This window comes from Colius striatus, chromosome 3, assembly GCF_028858725.1.
Source record: "Colius striatus isolate bColStr4 chromosome 3, bColStr4.1.hap1, whole genome shotgun sequence".
Lineage (NCBI taxonomy): Eukaryota > Metazoa > Chordata > Aves > Coliiformes > Coliidae > Colius > Colius striatus.
In genome coordinates, this window is record NC_084761.1 from 45,687,796 (window position 1) to 45,705,481 (window position 17,686).

Sequence of the window (17,686 nt, forward strand, 5' to 3'; positions counted from 1 at the left end):
AACTTTCATTCCCGTTGTCAAAGAAACATTAAGTAAGAGCCCTTAGCTTCCAACTGGGGACAAAGAACACTTCACACACCACCTTTGACGATTTTGTTTGTCCTTGCTGGACAGTTTGAGAAGCCACTGGGGCTGGACAGGCCCCAGCAGTAAGGCCAAGCGCTGCAAGCTGTGCCAATCCTTTCAGCTGGCAGACCTGAACCAGGTGAGCTAGGCAAGATAACACAGTCAGGGAAGACGGGCGCAGGCATTCCCTCGGGGCAGGCGGCCGGAGCCGCCGGAGCTCGGCAACGGCCCACGCCCCCCGCAGCAGCGCGGGGCGACCCGACACGCAGGCGCGGCCACCGGGCGCGGTTCTCCGGCGTGCGGCCGCCGCAGCCACTGCGAGTGACAAGTGGCGGCCGCCCCCGCGGCCACACGCGGGCCTCCCTGCTCCGCCTGTGGCGCCGCGGTTCCGCCGCGGTTCTTCAGCGCCTGTCGAGCCGCGGCCCTGAGGGCAGCCGCGGCCCCGAGGGCAGTCGCGGCGGGGCGGGGCAGAGCGGAGCGCGGTGCGGTGCAGCCCTGCCGGTCCCCACGGTGCGGATGGGCGCAGGCGGCGCACCTGGGCGGTGCGGTTCGGGAGGGGCGGGGCCACCTGACAGTGATTGGCAACTCAGTGTGAGCCAATGGCGGTGCGGGGGAGCGGGAGCCGGGAGGGCGGGGCCGGGCGGGGGGGCTGCGCCGAGGAGCGTGTGCTACGCCGCGGGGCCGCGGCCGGTGTCGGTGCGAGTGAGGGGAGAGACCCTGCGGGGGGTGGGGGGGAAGAGACGGATCCAGATCCCGATCCGGTGCGGCGGCAGCGGCCCGTGGCGGCGGCGGGAGGAGCCGGAGCAGCCAGCGACGCGACGCGCCGTGCTCTGCCGTGCCGTTCCGTGGAGGAAGGAAGCGCAGGGCTGGCCGCTGCGTGTGCAACCTGGCTGTTCCTGCTGCCCGCGTCCACTCGCGGCTTTTCCTGTCGGAGCTGCCTGACAGCCCCCCGCCGCGGGTGCCGTCGCCAGAGTCTTTGGCCGCGGGGAGGAAGAGCGAGCCCTCCTAAACAACCCGGAGGCGTGATTGAAAGCGAGCAATAATTAACTGGAGGAGGACGACAGGAGGACGGGGGTGGAGGAAGACGAAGGAGGAAGACACCGCGCGGCAGAGCCCAGCCAGCGAGCGGCGGCGGGACGCGGCAACTTCGGCCGCAGCGGAGGACCCGGAGTCTTGACTGCAGCGGCGGCCGCCGCCTCAGCCCTCGCCTGCCCTGCTTGAGGGGGGAGAGCCCCGCCGCCTCCCCGGCCGCCGGACATGTCGGAGCATAAGGCCGTTGATCCCAAGTTATCGACGACGGACAGGGTGGTGAAAGGTGGGTGCTGCGCCCTCGCCGCCCTTTCGGCTGGGTCGTACCGCCGTGCTGAGGTCGCGTCCCTGCCCCCCACCTACCCCACCTCGGGCAGGTACCGCGAGGCTGCAGGCGGTACGGCCGAAGGAAGCGGTGGGTTCGGCCCGGGGGCTTGCGCCGGGCCCCGGTGGAGGGTTTGCGGCTTCCCTCGCCCGCCCGCCCGGCGCTACATTGCAGCATTTCCCTCCCTTCCTCTCCCCCGCCACCTCCCCCTCTCCGCCTTGAAGGCGCTGCACAGGGCTGGCGTGAGAGAGAGGGGGAGCCCCAGCTTCCTCAACCCGCCCCAGTGCCTGGGGGAGAGGGGGGCAGGGCTCAGCCCCCTCCCTCAGCCCGCCTGCTCCTCCGGGCATCCCCCCTTCCTCCTTCTTCCCCTCCTCCGGACTGCGCTCCCTGGAGCCCCCCCCGCAGGCTGCGCCGCCGCTTGTCACTGCCATTCGGCTCCCCGCATGCTGCAAGGATGCCTGGAAACCTCCTCACACCGACAGCCGGGGCTCCGCTCCCCACCCCCTCTCCCACCAAGCCAAATCTTGATGCAGGGGACACGCTGCGCTGCCTGGCTTCCCTCATCCAAATCCTGCACTCCCTGTAGGGCTGCCCCCGCGGCACCTGCGAGGGGGATTGCCGTGACAGTGGGCACAGAGGGGGCGGCGGGCCGCGGGCGCTATGGGAGGCGGCGAAGGCTGCTTCCTCCTCCTCCATCGCCGTCTCTTACTGACGGCCTGGCCTGCGTGGATGTGTAGTTATCCAGCAGACGTACCGTGGCCGTGCACCCGCGTGTGCATGCAGATGTGCGTGGGGGTGCTCGGCACAACCACGTATCGGCTCCATGATTTTTGCTCGGTTTCGAAGGTATGTGTGTGCCGAGAGCCTCGACTATATAGGCAAATTAGACTTTGGATTAACAACACATTGAGTCCTGCAGTACAAACCAAGGTCTTATTTACTGAGGTAGTGCCTGATTTAAATTGCACGTGTGCATTTCTCGGTACGTGTGAAGTGTGCCTGTACGTCGTGATTCGGGTTTTTGGCTCTGTTTTTTCCTTTTTTTCCCTTTTCTACACCGGCCATGTAGCTGGATGCACTTGGATACAGTGTATTTCTTCTGGTTGGGTTATAACCGGTATATCAATACAGAGTGGCAAGCACAAATCGTAGATACAGCATGCGTCTTTCCAGAACCCAGGAGGCTGAAAAGGCCTTGGAATGGATACACTTTTGTATTTACACCAAAACTGGGCACTCAATGTAAATAATATGCAGGAAGACATATTATTTATGTTTTTGTGTTTATATTTGCATGTACCATCTTATACCTTTTCCCCTAATTTTTTTTTCCACTCCACATTAAATTGTTAGTCTTCAGTTGTTATAAGAAACATAATCACAAGCACGATAAATATTTATTTTGAAAATATTGTGCCAGTTCACCTTTACCTTCTAATATGTGCAATATTTACTGCTCGTTTAAGTAGACAGTATGTTATATCATACTAAGAGTGGGCTTTAGAAACCTGAAACAGCATGTTTAGCTGATGCGTATCTTCTATAGAAACAACAAATGATCATCCCATTGGGAAGCCTTCTTCATGATTGTGAGATGGCTAACTTTTGTTTTGTTTGGGTATTTTTTGTGAGGTTGTTTTCTGGGGTTTTTTTTGTTCGTTTCTTTTTTACATCTTTCTTGGTCCTAATACATGACCAAATGTCTTGATCTTTGCTGTGTCAGAACTTCCTTTGGTTTAAGGTTATGTTCATCATTAATAGGAATTGTCTTAATATTTAAAAAAGCCTCAGTGGTTTCAGTGCCTCTTAGGATGTCTTGTGAGTAATAATTATTTTCATTTTTCTAATGTCTTAAACATCTGAAAGCACCATTTCTAAGCAAACTTAGTAGCATGTGTAGCGAGGTATTTTTATAATGCAACTAAACTGAATCAATTCAGTTCAACTGGGTTCAAGTTTTGAACAAAAAAACAGAACATACATGCTGCTTAGGTGTCCATCTCAGCTGGTAACTGTTGTCTCATAATGGCAGTGTTCCACTGGACATGTCAAGATCTGTTTAACTGGTTCAGTCCCTAATTAAATATTGAAATCCTTTTAAGGTCTTAAACAGCGTCTGAAGAGTGCAGTACACAGCAAACATTCTTAATAGGATTATTCTTTTCTGTATCATAGGGACTTCACACTGCCTTCCTATAGACGATAAGGAACTAGAGTAAGAAAATGGTAGTAATAATAATGAGATGAGAAAAGATTCATTTGTTCCTTTCCTATAGGAATTGATTTGTACCTTCTTGACAGGAACAACTGAAACAGGCTTGCAGTGTTAAATGTATAAGGAATAATTAAAATAAAAAGGCACCTTGTAAGCGCCTATGCAAATAGTTGGAGAGCCTTGGTAGTCTGGAGAGGAAAACCAGATATTCTGCTGTTGGTGGGATAGAACCTGTGAAAACAGCTTTTTGGTTTTTTAATTTAGAATATCATATAAAGCCTTACTTAGAATGGAAATGTTTTTAGCGTATGAATATACGCTCTAGGTTAAATTCTTTCTTCTGTTTGCATGTTCTGGTTTTTTTTGCTTGTTTTCATTGTGTTTGGTTGGCTTCTTTTTAATTTTTTTAAAGCCTTCCGATTTGCTGGTGTGTGACAAGAGATGTCTCCTTCTAACAACAATTCTGGGCTAGCTGGTGAAAATCCTGTCTCAGCACTGTTACATAATGATGGAGTGGGTTTGGGGAGGTCACAGTTCCAGCAGCTTCGTGCAGATGGCCTGTGGCTGAGAGATGTCTCTTTGGGGGGTTGCTGTGGGCACTTTTTTACCTTTTTGCGTTCTCATGCTTAAAAAACTCATCTATACTGAGAAGTCAGTTATTTCCATAGGTGAGGACTTAAGCAACGCAAAATGCATGAGAGATTATTGAATTGTCTGAACGGTGCTTGGACTGATTTGAATTAAATATTAAACATGCTTTCGGCAGAAGGATAAAAAGGCATAGGAGGCCCTAATGCTTATAAAGTCCAGCTTGTGTACAATTACATTTCACATTGAAGTTTTTTCATCTGACACTGTTGTGCAATGACCAGTGTAAAGAAAAAATTTGACTACATGGGTAGTGTTAACTTTTCAGGAGCAAATCAACTCTTGTTTAGAGTTTATAAAACTGTATTTTGTTGAGATAAAGGAGAAGTATGGGAATCTAGAAGATGCACTTATCATTTGAGAAATACTTTTTTGTTTTACTCTTGTGATTTCCTTAAGATGGTACAGGTGTTATGTTGCAAATCAGACAACTCACCGTTACTCTCCAGATTTTGTGATTCTGTAGAAGAGCAGCATTTCAGTCAATTGACTGCAAATACAATAACCGGTATGTTCAGAAGTTTATCGAGATCAAGGCTCAGGATAACATACTCTTGCAGCAAATGTTGACTTGACATACTTACAAATTTTAATTTCTTGCTCTTTTTGCTAGAGGTATGATGCAGTCTTCACCTGGATAGACATGTCTTAAAGTTCTTGCTCTCCTTCAGGACTGAAGAAGATACCTCTCATCAACACTGCTTTTAACTCCTCAGACTAGCCAGCCAGAGTGTGGGCTTGGTTGTTTTTGTGAATTTAGGAATACCTGTCTAGGAAAAACTGGACTGAGGATACGAGCTCATTCCTCATGAGTCACACAACAGCTGTCTAATGTCAACAGCTTTTGATCACTACTGACATTAGCAAGATTTGAACCCCACTGACCCAGAGGGAGAAGCTGTATATCAAGTTACTTGATCGCCTCAAAATATTCAGTGTTGCATTACTGCCTTCTAGAAATACTGTTCTAAAGCAGAGTAATCCTAAGTAAAAACTTTGAAAGTGAACTGGAGCAGTCATACAAAGAAATAAAGTCAGTATTTCTTGGAAATCTTGCTGTTAGCTAGGTACAGTGATTGTTTTGATTCGTATGGGCAGCCCAGAGGGTTGTGTACATTTGAGTGGTTTTCTTGTCTGTTGCTTTTGGTTTTCTGGGTCAGGTTGTTGTTGTTTGTTGAGTTGGTTGGGGTTTTTATTAGCTTTGAAGGAAAAGAGAATTTTAAAAATCATACCATCTCAGCTGTTTAGATAGGCTACTGCCATGGTCTGTGAACATTGGCAGTCTCCTTTCCTCTTGTGTGTTGTGTGTGGAAGTGTACACATTTATATCAATGATTGACAATGCCCAAAGAAACTAGACATCCGTCTCTGCTGTCTCTGATTTTCAAACCATGTCATTGTTAATGGCCTTCTAATGTTCAGGATGTCAGTTGTTTGTAATACAATATGAATGCCAGCTCATGATCAATATGTTAGCCATCAGTGTTAATTTCAGATTCGTGAGAGGTAAAATTGCTGTCAATAATGGGAATTAGCAATGAAGTTTTGAGTTCCTGATAGTCCAGAGAGACTTGTGTCTATTCACCAAAGGCTTGTGCTCCACTCTGAAATCCAGCATTAGTATATTGCAAAGCCTGCTTCTGTCTCTCTGGGAATCAAGTTCAATTTTTCCATCATAGTTATATCCTGCAAGTTCTGGGATCCCCTTCAGTGGTTTTTGAGTAATTGTGTGGTGACCTGAAATGTCAATAGTGTTGACGAATTTGGTATGTATTGGATGTAAATCTGAGTGTTGGGAGATGTATGACAAGGACCAGTGTTACTTGTGTTGTTACAGCTATCTAATGACAGTAAATAGTTATGTGCCCCTCTTCTGAGGGTACTGAAGATTCAGTATCTGCCTGTTCCCACGAGGGAAAGGAAGGAGTTGCTTTATAGCTCCTTCTGTCAGTTTAGGAAAGCCGACTTTATTTTTCTTTTGATTAATTTATCTTTATATTACTTAGGAATGTACTGGCTTGCTCTGAGGAAGCCTGCATCTGGATTTAAGGAGTATTATTACCTGGAGAATCCACCTTCAGCTATGTCAGAAAGGTGGCAGTGGTACAGCTGGAGGTCATCTGCTCTTCTCTGTCCACTTTTACCTTTGTTTGAAGGGATAGATGTTCCTATACCACAACTTTGGTAATAGCAAAAAGTCTGTAATTGCAGATTCCTGGAACCTTTGTGAAACAAGCTGATATGAGATGCAACTGAGAGCACAAAACATCTGAATATGCTTGTATGGGCCTTACGGTTACTTAGGAAAGAAAACTAGGTTGTTATTTTCTTGTATGTAACTGCTTTCTTCTTGTCTCCTCATCAAAATTAATACTTGTAAGACTGGTGGATTCTGTCAGCTTCGTGTACGTTACATGGTATAAACCTGTATATACATGTGATAGTTGTGTAACACTTGTAAAGGATTGTGAATGTAGTACCAAGAAACTGAAACAGAACCAAAGTACAATGCTTGCCAGTAATGCTTGTGTAATAAAGCTGGTAGTTTATTTTGATTTATGCACTCACTGACCCTCTTAGTCATTAAGAAAATTTTGTAAATACATTGTAAAATAAACCTTTTGCAGTGTAGGCATAGGGGAAGAATCGTGTTGATACTGAAGAGCACCTTCCTGTTGTAGTTATTGCTGCATTGCATAGGTGGGAGGCTTTTCTCATGCTCTGTATTATGAGAGTGGCTTGCTGAGTCTCAGGACTGATATCAGGTGAGGGGCAAAATTGATGAGGACTGATGAGGTCACATCTGGAGTACTGTGTCCAGTTTTGGACTCCCCAGCTCAAGAGGGTCAGGGAACTTCTGGACAGAGTCCTTTGCAAGGCCACAGAGATCACAGAATCTTAAGGGCTGGAAGAGACCTCGAAAGATCATGTAGTCCAACCCCTCTTGCAGAGCAGGACCACCTAGAGTAGATCACACAGGAACTCATCCTGTTGGGTTTTGAATGTCTCCAGAGAAGGAGACTCCACAACCCATCTGGGCAGCCTGTTCTAGTGCTCTGTCACTGGAGAAGTGAAGAAGTTTTCCTTGTGTTTCTTTGGAACCTCTTAGGCTCTAGCTTGTACCTGTTGTCCATTGTCCTAACATTGGACATTGCTGAGATGATCAGGGGATTGGAGTATCTGTCTTATGAGAAAAGACTGCAGGACCTGGGTCTGTTCAGCCTGGAGAAGAGGAGACTGAGGGGAGATCACATGAATACAAGTATTTGATAGGTATATGTGAAGAGGATAGGACGATACTTTTTTTTTGTTCGTGTCCAGTGACAGGACATGGGGTAATGGACAAAAGCTGGAACATGAAAAGTTTCACTTAAACTATTTTACTGTAAGGTTGAGGGAGCCCTGGCACGGGCTGTCCAGGGAGGATGTGAAGTCTCTTTCTCTGGAGGTGTTAGAAATCCATCTGGTTACGTTCCTGTGTGACCTGGTCCAGGGGAACCTACAGAGCAAGTTGGACTAGGTGATCTTTAGAGATCCCTTCCAACCCCTACCATTCTCTGATTCTGTGAAAATTGCCTTGTTTGTATATCTTTTGTACACTTGTGAATTCCACATTGACTAAAGCTGCTTTCTGTTCCCTGTTCTTTTTGACTGAGTCTAGAAATAGAGCTGTTGCTTTTGATGCTACTATTGGTGGTGAGAAACTTCAAAAAGGAGTTCAGGCTGGATGTTATCAGCGTTTAACTGAATTGGAAAATATGAGATGGTTGAGGTCATTTTCCATAGGGCGATGTTATATAGAACAGGTGTTTCCTCTCTACTATCCATTCCCTAATTGAATGGTGTCTGCTTCCATCACATACATCCCACTTGGAGATGATAGATGTTGCTTAGTTATGTGTACTTAATGTCAGTAAATAAATACCTGTGGCTTGGATACTCCAAAGTTGGGGTTTTTTTTAGTTTCTTTTGTTTTACTGAGTGGCTCCTACCTAACAGTTCAAAAGCAGGACTATAATTTTAAATTTGGGATTTTTTAATTTAAATTTGAATATTAATTTGTCCAAGTCTTCCCAGCAATGTTGAAGCAACACGTAGAGGGGGTATATAGCTCTGTAGCTTTAAAGAATGTGGAGAAAAATACTTCCTTAAGAGTGTTTTAAGATACAAAGATACTGCTTAACACTTTTCTCAAGCGTGCCATAAAAGAAGCCACAAGTTTCTGAAGTAAAAGCCACTTCAAATCATCTTCATGAAGAGGTGCCTTCTTATATTCCTTTGTATGTGGTTTTGCAAGTCAAATGCGAGTTACAGTTGTAGAATGGTTCTTCAGCTGAACACTTAAGTCATTTCCTTTTCTGATAATCAGTCATTTACCTTGACGTTCCCCCATAAAAGATCATTTTATGGCTATTCAATCAATAATGGTGAAAAGTATCATCTCAGGTCTGAAAGACATTATATCACATGTGCAGCCTAGTTCACTGAATGCATGGCTCATTGAGCAATCTGCCACCTGGGTTGCAGATTCAGATGTATTATTGTTGGAGATTGTACCCCCGTACTTTCTTGTTTTTTTCATTTAATTATTGAATGCAAGAAGAGATAGAATATTGCATGTGGAGAAACAGGGAGAGAATGAGTGCTATGGTGGTAAATGTTTCTTTAAAAGATAAAAGTTTGAACTACTTATTTGTACCCTACTTACTCTTCCACCAGAAAGCTGCTACTGTTGAAATAACACCTCTAGAGTAGTACCTTCTTGACAGGCATTTACGTGCATGTGAAACTGACGACTATGATATCTATATTTATAAGTGAGGTTAGGCACGTTTATGTTGATATGGCAACACTACTTTATGAGGAGAACATGACTGTGTTATTTAAGATTGAATTATGATGCCAACACAGTCTCCAACTCATTTCCAAATAATATAATTTGTGTTTAGAGCTGGAGGGGGGAAGGGGCAAAGTGAAATCGCACCAGAGGTCAAAAATAGTGTTTTTAGCTCAAAGTTAATTCCTGGGTGTCTGTGGGATACATATGCTTAAGATGTAGATGGCATTATTTCATTTTAGGTTGCACTTCATTAAGAATGTTTTTGAAAACATTTAGTTTGAGGATTGTCTACTATTCAGACTTCTTTCTACTTAGAAATAAATCAGTGCTGTACTGAATTTGTGTTGCAGCTTCCTTTTGGTTTGGCCATGGTTCTTTTTTAATACTGTCTCCCCTTTGTCTTTCAACGTCCCTTTTCTTTTCCTGTCTATACCTTTCCTACATTTCTGCAAACTCTCCTGTCATTATTGCTTTTTTACTCATTGCTAGGTATGCTGAGCAACCTTGATACTGCCTGGTAGTTGTGATTTGGGTGCGTGTGCCTGAAACAAGAGGTTCACTGAACAATGTGTCTTCTAATACCTCTGTAGGCATTTGTAGGTGCTTGGGGGAAGCGCGTGAGAATGAGTAGTTTAAGTATATTCTCCCTCTTCCTCAGACTTCTGTTGTAATTCTGCAGGCACCTGCTGACTTTTCAGTGAATAGCTCCACTATCAGTGTGCTGCTCAAGCTCTACCCTTGTCACAGCACGATGTCTCTATTTTGCTGTTCAGCTGCAGCTTGCAGGTTGCTTAGTAGTAATATGGGAAACTCACAGTGTGACTGTTAATTTCGACTCTCATAGTTTTCAGAAGGCTCCGAGGGCCAGGATACAGAGTGGTGTGTTTTTGTTTAACTTGAAAAGACAGGTGATATGAACACTCTTTCTTTGATATCTCTGCAACCAGACACAAAAGATAGTTAGCAACAGAAGGTAACATTTGCTGAAGTTGGTAATACTTGAAAAAAACCTGAAGTTCACCAGGGATGAGTGACCTTTAAACCCTCCACCTTAACTTCTGAGCATAAGTGCAAAACCTAGTTTGCATTGAGATTATACAAAATTTTTGTGGTAAAGAAAGGAAAAATTATGCCAAAATATGGTTCTAATAGCAGTAGCTCTTTGTCCTTTTGTGTATATGTGTGTGTGTAGGCATACATGGCTTAAATTAAGTCTGATGCATTACAGGGCTTTCCAAATTGAAAAGTGCTCAAATGGAATTACATGTACTGATGGAGACAGGTATTGCTGTAACAATGCCAATATTCTATATCATATTCTTTTTCTCTATCCCATCTTTTTTAGAGGCATGCAGCTTAGGCATTTTATTGCATCAGATTTGTGTTGGCCAAAATGCTTTCCTTAAATTGTCCTGAGTGTTGCACAATAGAGAACTGGTGGAGCAGAGCAAAGAAGTATAACTAACCTATGGAGCAAATTGTGCTGTAATGTTGGCTCTGATACTTGCTAATTATACAAAAATATCAAGCCTGCACTGTGTTGCCACAAGAAAGGAAGTGCACTTTGAACTTCTGATTGGAATGGTGAAAATAACATGTGTTAATAATGTTTTACGCAGATGTGATGCTGCAGACAGTCTTTGACGCTCGTTCTAGGCATTGTTCAATAGGCTTAATTAATAGAACCCAAACTACAGGTTTTTGGCCTAATTTAGTGTGTGATTAGATCTTGGTTTTTAATTTAAGCTTTTGTGAGTGTCTTTGAAGGTAGGTTGTACAATTTTTTTTTTTTTCATTTTTTTTTCTGTACTTGCTGATAGTGAGAGCTCAGTAATTGTGTGGCTGGATAAAGCAAAGTTCCTGAGTTCATGTTTAGAAGTAACTATCACTGGAAAGGAAATCCTTTGCAGTCTGCATAGATGGCCCAAAGGCAGAAAAAGAGTCTGAGCTTCTAACCTGTTTTACATTGCTGTTTTTGGTTATAAGTACACATTTGACAATTATCTTTCTCTTTGTTTGGATAGGGATGCTTAATTTTTACTGTTCTTTTGCTGTGGCTGTATTTGTAATCAAGACCCTATGAAAGTGGGTGTGTGCTGGGTATGATTAAGTGGTAGTCTTTCTGAAGTGTTTGGAATTCTCTGGATTTTTTGTTTGTTTGTTTGTTTTTTAAGTGGAGAAACTGGTAAAATGAATGCTAGTTTTATTAATAAATTAATGCTTTCCTCAGTAACTTGGAGAATTAAAAAAAAGGGCAGTGCAGGAGCTTGTGACTTCTTTCTGGTCTGTAGCTCTTTATGGATGATTTTGGAGGAGAAGGCACATCACTAGAGGGGAACATATACTCGTGTGTTTTCCTTAGAAATGACATTAAATTACTTGAAATAGTATTTTCCATGTTCTGTGGAGATTTTATGCAGGAATAAATGCTTTTTCTTAGTTTTTTCTCCACCTGTTAAGGAGTAATGCTTGGGTAGACAGTTGTATATGAAAATCTTTTCAGCATCTGTAGATGTGGTATTTTCTATTTGAACCTTTTCATTGCGTTTATGTGTTTCCATCCTTATGAAAAATCTCATTTGGTTCATGTGTATTACAGTTAAAAAACAACAACAAAACTTGTAGATGGAGCAGCCCACCCTGTTCTTTGCTCCAGAGGAAAGATCCACCCTCCACTTTGGACTTGAGACAAATTTACTCAGCACATCTCTCTTCAACACCAGATTTTGGATTTCTTAAATGAATTCTATTACTGGAAAAGACAAGTTAAGTAGTGTAATACCTTTATTTACTGTCTTTTTTTCAAGGAGTTTAACAATTGATAATTTGCATGCAGATCCACTCGTACAGAATCCCTTTCTATCAACCCAAACACAAAACCCAAACCATGAACAGAAATAATAAAATAAAATCAAACAGTATTGAAATAATTTTTAAAGCTTTTTTTTTTTCCCATGGTGCTTGCCAAGTTTCAGTTTGATGTAGATTACAATGGTCATACTGTGTTACAATCTTTGAAAAAGTGCAACTGGTCATTAGCTACAATGACACGAACAGCTGTAGTATTTTATGATAACAGCTGGGAACAATCTAGTTCTCTTCAATAACTTTCTTTTATTGTTCTTTTCATGCCATTTTTAAAATGAGAGAGTGAGATTGTTGTATTTATTCTCTATTTCACACCAGGGATTTCTTCATAAGCAGTGGTAGCAATTAGGTAACGAAATACGGCATTGCTGTTTATGACTTGGAACATTTACCTCCACAGGACCTGTTTCATAACCCACCAAAATCTGTGGGAGTTGGAGTCTTTTCATTAACTTGAGTAAACTGTGGATCAAGTTGTCATCTTAGGACTTCTGATTTTGGCCCTTGTTTTCAGGGCATGATTTCTCTTCAGTTTAAACTGCTTTGTTATATCTGATCTTAACACAGCTTAGGACAGGATGATGTTAGCTCTGAGCAAAGTGTGCTTCTACTTTGCAGTGCTTTCATTTAGCAAGTGAAAAGGGACGTGTCTGTTGTAGGTGGCTGGGTTCCCAAGAAATAGTTTGTTGTTCTGTTGCTGTGTCTTCAGAAGTGTAGCGTTACATATTTTCTGTTAGGTATCTATGGTTGATTTTTATTGTTGGAAAACCAAATAGGAACCTTTCTCATATATCTTTTTTTTTTTCTCTATATTCCTTACAGATGAGTTTTCTTCACTAATGAACACATCTGTGTTATCTTAAAATCTCTTTAACTTATTTTTTGGTGTAACAGAGTAAGTCTTAAAATCACACTGATAGTAGTACAAAAGACGTACATATCAGATCTGCATAGAAGCATTGTTTTCTTCCCTGAGAGACCTACTGTTCTGTGTCACACAAGTGGAGTCCTCATTGATTACTGGAGGGGGGGCCGAATGGCACAATGAGGTATATTGGGCATACAGCTGCAGAGTGTGGGAAGAGGAAATGTATGGAGCAAGGGTATGTGTTTTCAATGCTACTTAAGGATTCTTATCCGGTTTATAAATCAAAAGTAGAGAGCTGTTACAGGACATTTTTTGCCTAATGAATTGTGCTGGGTCAGGCAAGTATATTAGCTTCCCACTCTGCTGCACAGACACCGATGTAAATGCTGCTAGGGAGCTTGACTCTATCAAAAAGCAGAGAACTGTCAAAGACAGTTGGTGAAGTTTGATTTGCTCATATAGTCTCTGTATAGCTAAGTTTCATTTAGATTTTTAGTGAAAGATCTTTTTGCACTTTTAAGAAAAGTTTCTGTTAGCCGTAACAACTTTTAACCTGTTTGTCCTCAAACTGTCAGTAACAAGGAGGGGAAAATGACTTTAAGGTGCTCTCTTTTAAGCATACTGAGGTGAGGTTACTTTTGGTAGAGGGGGGAAAGAGGAGTGAGCTCAAACATACAAAAGGAGGCAAACCTGCATTCATTTCAGTTGAGAAATTAGTTTTAGCTCCTGTGCTGTTGATTACCTTAGAAGGTAAGGGAGTGTTTTTTTCTTTATCGTTTAACCTTCTGCTCCATTGCTGCACTGGAGAAAGATTGTATCCTTATTTTTTATGGATGGTATATTGAAGTCTGTTTCTCAGTCACAGCTAAAAAGCATCAGCTCTGACAGCTTCACTGAAGCACAGAATAGTTGAGGCCAAAAGGGACCTTTGGGGGTCACCTGGTCCAGCCCCAACTCTCTTAGCCTTTCATCATAGGAGAGATGTCTCAGTCCCTTTAAATCATCATAATGGCCCTTTGCTGGACTCTCTGCAGTTGCTCCATATGTTACAGTTTATTTGAAATCTAAATGTAAACAAAAATTAATTTAGACATATAAAGAACGTGCACATTAGAGTAGCACACTTAACCTTTTTAACACGGTACTGCTGCTTCCCTGGAGGTCTGAATCTCAGGTGACACTAACCTCATGCAAATACTATTTGTTTACCTCATAGAAGATGGGGGAAATGACTGTCATTAATGAAAGTCTGAAATGTATGTGACAGTACAGTATTAACTTCACATCTTTTAGCCTATTGTCACAAACAACACTTTAGTGTAGGATATTGTTTGTATAACCTAGGTTGAGCTTAGAAGTACTGCCAGTCGGAAAGTTATTCTGCTGATGTATTTTTGGTTATAATCCAGTTGCTATGGGTTCTGATTTGTGGGAGTTGGAGACAAAGTTTTTAATAGGCCATCTTAGAGAATTTGCTAACAGCCTCCTGGGCTTCATTAGGAGGAGTGCTGCCAGCAGATCGAGAGAGGTGACTGTTCTCCTTTCCTCAGCACTGGAAAGGCTATACCTGGAGTGCTGGGTGCAGATCTGGGCTTCCCAGTTTGAGAAAGACATGGACATTCTGGAGCGAATCCATTGCAGGGCCACAAAGATGTCTGTGGGACTGGAACATCTTCCATGTGAGGAGAGGCTGAGAGAGCTAAGGCTATTGACCTGGGAGAAGAGAATGCTGAGGGGCGTCTCATCTGTTTGGGTAAATACCTGGTGGAAGGAAATGAAGAGAAGGAAACCAGGTTCTTTTCAGTATTGCCCAGTGGCAGCGCAAAAGATAATGGACACAAAATGACAGCTCTCACAGTAAGTGAATTTTCTAGTTTGTGAAACACTGGCATAGGTTGCCCAGGGAGGTGGTGGAGTCCCCATTCTTGAGGACACTCAAAAGCTTTTAACCAAATGTGAAATAAAGAAATCTCCCTTAAAAAAATTAAAGGTTATGTCTGCTAAAGAGGTATTCTACAGGAAAAATGTTTTGTGTGGTTATGAGGATCCACCATACAGATACTTGTTTTGAAATAGCAGCAAGATCTGTTGCATTGGGAAATTGTATATTTTTTTAATTGATGCAGCCATGCGTAGCTGATAGTGTCACTGGCAAAACACTTTTACAGATCACTCTTGAATAATTTCAGGATCTCCTAGGCATGTATAGCCCTGGAGTTTGCTGTACCTTGAGAGTAGGTACAGAGAGCATCCCCACTGTACTTTGCACAACTATAAGAAAAATGGGAAAAAGTTTTTATATAAACCTTTCATAGTTATTACTGATGTTTCTGGCTGATGGCAATTGTCTTTCAGCTCCAGTAATCTCTGCCATAATGACTTTTTCTTCATAACTTTCTCATGCTTTTTTATTTCCTTCTGAAGATGTACATTGCTCTGTAAAGCTAATTAGGAAGTACCTGAGTATTACCTGTGTAAAAGTAAAATGAAACCCGAGATGAGGGAATCTCTCTGTGGGTGACAGGGAGTGAAGATAAGTGTCTGAAAGAGTTTGAGTGAAACAAAAGTATGCCGACTGCTTCAGAAAAGTTAGTAGGGCTAACACTCCAGAAGTTTTGAGCAAGTTCTCTAGGTGGGATCACCTTAAGAGATAATTAACTTGGATAATGGAGATACCCTTTTTTTTTTTTTGAGTGAAAATGCAGCTTTCAGACTTTCTCAGCTGACTAGATACATATGAGGAAAATGGTAAACACATAATATAATTTAATATATGGTTTGCCTTGGTGCTCATATAGATCATGTTGTATAATAAAACCTGACAAAGCACACATCCCTATGAAAAGTTTAAATCCGTTTACTGTCTTTACAACATACTGAAAACAACTAGGAAGAGGACTTGCTAGTGCAGCCACTAAATCTTTGGCCTAATTATTTGTAATTGGAATAGTGTATGTCAAAAGATCCCTTGTTCTGGAGAACTTCTGTCTGCAAGAAGTCAAGTAGAGTGTTGAAGTGTTACCTTAAAGATACTTACAGAAATAAAAAAAAAAGACAAGTTGAACATAGATATTGTGACCTGGAATGATGTTCCTTGTAGTTAAACACACCAAAGGAGCTGAAGAAGTGCTTTGAATAAATGAAAATGAAGAGCAAATGAGAGAGCTCAACAACCTGCAGGTACTGTTAATAGCATCTGTTCCACCTACCTGAAGCATTAATGGCTATTCCAGGAGTATCTCTTTTAGCCATGCTATAGGGCATTTCTTCCTAAGTGGCTCTGAGGGTTACACAGTCATCTCCTGCTCGGGTACAGTGGGCATCTGTCATAGTCACAAATAAGTCACCAGAGGAAATTATTTCTGTGGGTTATATTCATGAAAAACCTCTTGAGAGTGACCATAGAGGAGAAGTGGTTGTATAGCTTTTAAAAAATGTCTTTCTTTATGAAGGAAGATATATGATACTAAAATTAGTTGTTGAGAATCTAGTGTATTCTTATGCTCTGATACGTTGGGCATGATTAAAATCTGAATTCAGTTTATACCATGTTTTATCTGAACTGATGTTACAAGCTGCTTCTAAGAAATAATTTTATCAGAAAATATTAACAAATTACCATGATTTCACAAGGCTTCTATTTTTTTTCCCCCAAATTCTTAATATAACAAAACTGACCAAACCAAAGTCTAATTCTGTCATGAGTCCTGGAAAATAAAGGGTGTGTGGGCAATGGATTCTTCTCGTGCCTTGATGCAGGGCAAAAATTTTAACTGCCTTCCTAAAAGTTTACCAGAAATATTTTTGGCTTATAAAAAAAGCAAGTTTTATCTTTGAACAAAGATAACTGGTGGCAGTAGTAATATTTTTTTCGAATGTGCAGAGCAGCTGAGTGTTGAAGAGTTGGTGAGATCAGATGGCCTATCTGTCCAAAGAATACTACAAAATTTTTTCATAAGTATATTTTAGCTACCAAGTGAATGACCTTTGCCTGAGTTTATGTTAACCCAGCACCCTGGATTATTTTGGTGAAAATTATTCCTTTCAAATTGTCCCTCTTGCCTCCTGAAAAGGTACTGCTTTTAAAAAGCACAACAGCACTTATAGACAGTAGCCCATAAACATGGAATAAATAATACATGGCAACCAATTCATTGCTAGAGACCTTGTTGAAAACAATGCTTGAGTTTAAGTATATTTTTCTTCTCCTGGACATGTGAAATCATATCTCTTGATGAGTATCACCCAAGCTTTGGCGGATTTATTTTAAGTAAGGTGAGTCTTACTTTTTCAGGGTAGTAGGGACCTAGCAAGGAATGGACTGGGTTAGCTCAAAAACTTTCCTTGTAGTAGGAGACTGCAAAAGTAACAGACTGAATTATTACTGGTGCAGTGCACACCAGCAGTCAGAAAGGATGCTGCTCAGAGGTAGAGAAAAACACGAGTGGAATCTGGATTACCTTTCCTTTTTCTGTGTGAAGCTTATCCTCATGCCTTCCATCTCCTTTGCTGCTATACTACTAACAATTCAAATATTTTCTACCAAGTTAAGAGGCCTTTCTTTTGTATTTTTGAGTTCAAGAAGAAAGTGACTCTGTAGAAGCTTGCCCTGAAGCATTCTACTTGAAGATTGTATTATTTAGCGTAAATTTCACATTTAAGTAATTCAAAGGAGAAATGTTCTCATTTGGTATTAACCTTGACTAGTGAGGGGTGCCAAGTGTGGTAAATGGACCAAAGAGGATAGTTAGTTATTCACATCTATGTATCAGCTGCACTGTAGAAGTCTCCAAAAAGGGCTAGTTTCTCTTGAAAGAAACCACTGGA

The 17,686-nt window shown here is 42.2% G+C and overlaps 1 protein-coding gene across 1 annotated transcript in view; it reads left to right on the forward strand.

The window, feature by feature from the left end:
• Positions 1 to 803: 803 nt before the first annotated feature.
• PPP3CA (protein phosphatase 3 catalytic subunit alpha) overlaps positions 804 to 17,686 on the forward strand; it is a 203,264-nt gene continuing 186,381 nt past the window's right edge. Inside the window, exon 1 of the mRNA XM_061993547.1 lies at positions 804 to 1,381. Coding sequence (XP_061849531.1) covers positions 1,324 to 1,381 — 58 coding nt within the window. The 5' untranslated portion in view covers positions 804 to 1,323. The remainder of the gene's footprint in view (positions 1,382 to 17,686) is intronic.